Consider the following 5,649-nt stretch of genomic DNA (forward strand, 5'->3'; position numbering starts at 1 on the left):
TGTACTTGAGTATAGTTTGCTGTCTCTAGTTTGTGATAATCTAAATTTTCTTTCCAGTAGTGGGGAGAAGGGATGTGCCAAGCTCATCTGCAGACTATAACTGCATAATGCTAGAGGAGCTGTTTTACTCAAATGAACAAAAATGCTTTTCTCAGTGTCCTTTGGTACAGGGATTATTTGTACATAGCAACATTTCATACAATGGCCCAGGTTATTCAGCATCCCTCAAGTGAAACTAGTAGTAATAATAGAGGAAGCTTCTGTGGAATATAATGGTAAGAAATATGTATTTAGCTGAATTATAATGATAAACTCTATCTGAACATTGAAAACACAAAAATGGCACAAGATACAGCAATAAACTTTGTGTTTGTTGATGATGATGCTTTTAAGAAAAATGTTATAGGTTAAAAATAAGCATTTGAAGTTCTTATATACCACAAAAAATAAAAAAAAAAAAATAAAAATCCAGCCTCCTAATATGTGGAAAGGCAGTGGTTTGGAGAAGCAGAGATTTTTTGTTTTGTGTTAACTTCAAACGCTGCATGATGTTTGACTGGCTGGTTAGTGGATAACATAAAGGGCTTTTGGCAGTGTCAGGAAGGTGTGCGCTTTGCATTCCTCAGTCTATATGCAGAAACAGAGCCCATTAGCTAAAGAAAAGATACTGATTTTGCCACCTTTTGGGTAAGGCCCAGAAGGATTGTTTACCTGACTGCTAGCCATTCCAGTACTGAGCACTGAGTTTACCAGCTCTTAGATCCTGTGAAAACTGGGGGAACTCACATCCATATTGGAAAGCCCTGGCTCCTGGCACAGTGTACTGTTTGCTCCTTTCATGTCTGCGCTGAAATCTTAGTTCTAGCAAGGAGACTGGAACACAAACCTTTATTTGCTCTTTCTCCTCTCCCCTAAAGATATAACCTGAATTATATCTTCTGTTTGTGGTGTGACAGTCTTGACTGTATGTTCGCTGGGTTTTGTAACAATGTGGTTTTGATTCTTGCAAAATGATAACTGTGAATGTAAGACAGATGCTTGTAATAGTAAAAAGCCCCCCACTTCAACAAGTCTTCTCTCACCTACTTTGGAGTACTATTGCAGTATGAACTTAGTGAGTACTAGAAACAGCAGAGAAACCAAGAAAGAGATGTTCTGAAAGGAGCATGCCTGTGCATTTTACCTTTTAATATATGGAAAACTCATCATGGATTTCAGGTCAAAATCGCTGCTCAGTTAGAAAGACAAGAGAAGACCACTAGATGGTGGTAAAACCCCAGGCCTTTGCTATAAATCTGTGGAAAGAGAAGTTCAGAGGGGCAAAGAAGGGGAGGAGGAGCCACAGTCTGAGTACTGAAGTCATTATTGCTTGGAGTCTATAAAAAGGCACTTTCACAGTAAGTAATTTATACGTGGTCAGCCTTGACTCTATGGATTTACTAATTTCTTTTCTTCTATTTCTGTCATCTATTCCAACCAAGGAGTCATCCCCAGCCCCAGATGTCGGGTGAGGAAGGGGGCTGAAACTTCTGCTCTCTGGAGGAAAGGTTGCAGGCGATGAAGAAGAGGAGCAGCTAAAGCAGCAGCTCTGGTAAATAGGTACAGTTAATTCTTTATTGCAAGTAAAATGTTAATTTTAAAAACTGATTTTTTTTTCTCTTTGCTTAATCTTAATGTCCTTTCCAACCCTAACTACTATATGATTCTGTGATATGCTTTGAATTTTATTTGCAACAAGTCACTGACAATCAGCTTTAAGTGTTCTGATCAAGAATCTGATAGCTTACGATTTCCCTGGATATTGTCATTACCAAAAAAGCACTGAATAAAATATTCATGATCTGGAATAGAACACTTCTCTTTTATGACATATTTCCACCCATACCAATTCTGTAACTTTAGTATCTTCTGAAATGTATGGATTTGCCTTGGTTAGGTTTTTAATACTGTGCTCTTAAGTGAGCATGTTGGCTGTGCACAGATAAGCTGTTTATAACACAGTTCATGTGAATTTAAGAAGCTCAGGAAAACATTCAAATCTTTTACTGAAAATGTTCTATTATTAACTGTGGCAATAATTCAAACTTTTACATATTGTATTCAAGCAAGCAAGCTATGCCCAGCCTAATATTGTGTTGTCCTGCATTTCTGGGGTCTGAGAATTGGGACTTAGAAAACTGTTTGCTGTTTGGCATTCAGTTGAATTTCCAACACCATCTGGAGAATATTCCAAAGGGTCACATAGAATAAACAAAACTATGAATGAAGAGAACATGAGTCTCTTCATTAGTTTGTGGTTTTAATTTCTCAGTAAGGATAGGTAGAAAAACTGAGCCAATCAGAGGTTAATGTAGAACCAGCAGAGGAATATGGTGTGAAAGTGGCAGGATGCATGCAAGCCAAATTACATAGAAATAGGTGATATTTTTTGTCAACTTCTGCCTGTTCTCGTCATGCTATATATTTTTTTTTTTTGCAGGGTCTTTTGCCTTTTGGAAAATGCATTTACCACACTCCTTTGCAAGTCCCTCAGAAAGAACAGAACGTGTTTGCTTCCAGAGATGAACATGTCCTCTGAACTGTATGTTTCTGAACTAAACCTGAGTGCCTTTGGTAGTAACTTTACTGTGCCTACTGTCAAGAGCAAGTCATCACCATGTGAGCAAGTGGTTATTGCTGCTGAGGTGTTCCTAACTTTAGGCATTGTAAGCCTCCTCGAAAATATCTTAGTTATATGTGCAATAATTAAGAACAAGAACTTGCATTCACCCATGTATTTTTTTGTTTGCAGTTTAGCAGTGGCTGACATGTTGGTTAGTGTGTCTAATGCTTGGGAGACCATAACAATATACTTAATAAACAACAGACACATAATTATAGAAGATGCCTTTGTTCGTCATATAGATAATGTCTTTGATTCAATGATCTGCATATCTGTGGTGGCTTCCATGTGCAGTTTGCTGGCTATAGCAGTAGACAGATATATCACTATCTTCTATGCCCTGCGTTACCACAACATCATGACGGTGAAAAGATCAGGGCTTATTATTGCGTGCATCTGGACCTTTTGCACAGGCTGTGGCATTATCTTCATTCTTTATTATGAATCAACTTATGTGATCATTTGTCTCATCACTATGTTTTTTACCATGTTGTTCCTCATGGTCTCACTGTACATCCATATGTTCCTCCTGGCTCGTACTCACGTGAAGAAAATAGCTGCTTTGCCTGGGTACAACTCTGTGCGTCAAAGAACCAGCATGAAAGGAGCCATCACTCTGACTATGCTGCTTGGCATCTTCATTGTTTGTTGGGCTCCATTCTTCCTTCATCTCATCCTGATGATCTCCTGCCCTCAAAACCTCTACTGTGTTTGCTTTATGTCTCACTTCAACATGTACCTCATTCTCATTATGTGTAACTCAGTGATTGATCCTTTGATCTATGCCTTTCGTAGCCAGGAAATGCGGAAGACCTTCAAAGAGATAATTTGTTGTTATAGCCTGAGGATGGTCTGTGGGTTATCAAACAAGTATTAAGAAAACAAAACCAAACCAGGGAAGAGAATGAAAATTCAACATCTTGTCACATCTTGTGATTCTGCTGAAATGCCTATGGAATATCTTTCTCCATTCAGCTGTCATGATTTCTGTGGTAATCAGAAACCATTTTTTAATGTGTTTTTGCCTTTCCCTCCACACGCCTCTTTCACGCTGATGGCAGGAGCTACTCAGTGCCCCTGTAATATGGGGAGAAAGAATATTTTGAATCTCATTTACACTACTGAAGATGGGATCTTTTAAGAGGATTGTACAGGGAAAGCCTTGTTTTATTTTCTGCTAAATGCAATGAGTGTGACCTGCTACGCAAATGACCCCATTAACTTCCCAGTGTGTTTCTCTGATACTCTGTATTTCTAGATACCACATGGTTTATTTTGATGCCCAGAATTAACAGGGTTTTTTGCCATTTACTGCTGAAGACTGAAAATCTGAGAAGTAGCTCCAATTATCAGAGTTTACATACCTTGCTCAAGGGTTATGACCAATATATATATACATATCAGCAATCTTGTATTCCAGTCATGATTGTAACTGTCATAAAATATGTATTATTTAAGAGAACAGTGTTACCATGAGGTTCCTGGTTGGATACAGTACTTTGTCATATCTGACTATATGTATTCTTATCACTGTGGGGTGAGATGTACAAAGGTGAATTTTAAGGCTGAATATGAAGGCTGGGCAGATTCTAGTTTCTCTGTTTTCTTTATTCACCACAGCTAGGGGAGTAAAGGCTACAAGGCCTCCATACAGTCATGTAACATTTTGTGGAGATGGAAGGACTGGGTGAGTGGCTGCTTTTATACAGGCATTAGAAAAGCATTTCAGATGAGTAGCTTTTCTTATTGGAGGAAACTATACTGCAGATTGCATTTTTCAAGATGGGAGAGACAAAAAAAGTTTGATGATCAGAAGGCATAGCAGGCAAAGGCAAAACAGGAATTTCAGAACCTCAGGCACATGTAGCTATAACAGAGTCTTGACTTTTGCTCCTGAAACAAACATTTTTTGCCTTTGTTGATATTATTCCAAAGTGAAAGCCTCATGTTTTTTGTGTGAGTAATTTGCATGTAGTCATACTCTCATAAACATGCTGTTTTGCAATAGCTGTGTAATGTACAAAATATTTATCACAGATGAAGGAAGTGCAACTGTGGCATCGATTTCTTGATGCCACTGAATGGTACATACCTTGCACTGAAATATAAGCTATGAAAATATTTCAAGAAGTGGTTCCCTATTGACTAGATATTAGAAAATTGCTTGGAAAAACAAATTATTTCTTCTGAAAAGCTGAAAGAATACCCCTAGTTTTTCTTGTTGTTAAACCCTTGGTTTAGGAATGCTCCAAAACTGTTGTTAATAGAGGGACTACGATTGATTCAGTGAGGCTCAGGATACAGCTTCAATGTAGAAGTTCTGATCAGGCATTAGGAAAATTTTTTACCTTAAAGGTGGTCAAATGCAGGTACAGGTGAGCAGTGGTTGTGCAGTCTCCATCCTCAGAGATGTTCAGAACTTGACTGAATATAGCCCTGAGCAACCTGCTCCAAGTTAAAAGCTGACTCTGACTTTGAAGTTGGCCCTGTTTTGAACAATTAGGAATAGATGATGCACAGGTCCTTTCCAACCCAAGCTTTTCTGTGATTCTAAGAAACAGTTTGCATATTATAATTATAATTTTCATCCCACCTAATATTATCTGTTTTGTAAGAAGAATTGTAAGATCTTCTCCTCCACACATTTAGGAAGATAACATACTTTATGTCTTCATTTGCTTTAGAGGTTTCTGGCAGGATAAGTAAGGTGCATATTTAGCACTAGATTTATATCTTTTGTCTGCTGCACCTTAAAGTATATACCACCCCCAGCTCACACATATCTCCTTCAGACACGAGTGAAAATGTTGTTCTCAGTGGAGACACCGTGTTATGTTGACTGTAAATAAAACAGTTATATCAGTGCACTAAGAGCTGGAATCTTCCTTCAGATGTGCCTAAAAATTGGATTTTAGATATGTGTGTGGACAGTAGTGAGAATCTTGCCCTGTTTCAATACACCTCTTAACCCTACACATATATACCAC

At 38.1% G+C, this 5,649-nt stretch overlaps 1 protein-coding gene across 1 annotated transcript; it reads left to right on the plus strand.

Annotated features, from left to right (window-relative positions):
* Positions 1–1,421: 1,421 nt before the first annotated feature.
* Positions 1,422–3,553, plus strand: MC5R (melanocortin 5 receptor). The gene is made up of 2 exons (XM_005153455.3): positions 1,422–1,599; positions 2,480–3,553. The coding sequence occupies exon 2, from the start codon at positions 2,562–2,564 to the stop codon at positions 3,537–3,539; it is 978 nt and encodes a 325-aa protein (XP_005153512.2). The 5' UTR covers positions 1,422–1,599; positions 2,480–2,561; the 3' UTR covers positions 3,540–3,553.
* The last annotated feature ends 2,096 nt before the right edge of the window (positions 3,554–5,649 follow it).

Source organism: Melopsittacus undulatus, chromosome 1, assembly GCF_012275295.1.
Source record: "Melopsittacus undulatus isolate bMelUnd1 chromosome 1, bMelUnd1.mat.Z, whole genome shotgun sequence".
Taxonomy (NCBI): domain Eukaryota; kingdom Metazoa; phylum Chordata; class Aves; order Psittaciformes; family Psittaculidae; genus Melopsittacus; species Melopsittacus undulatus.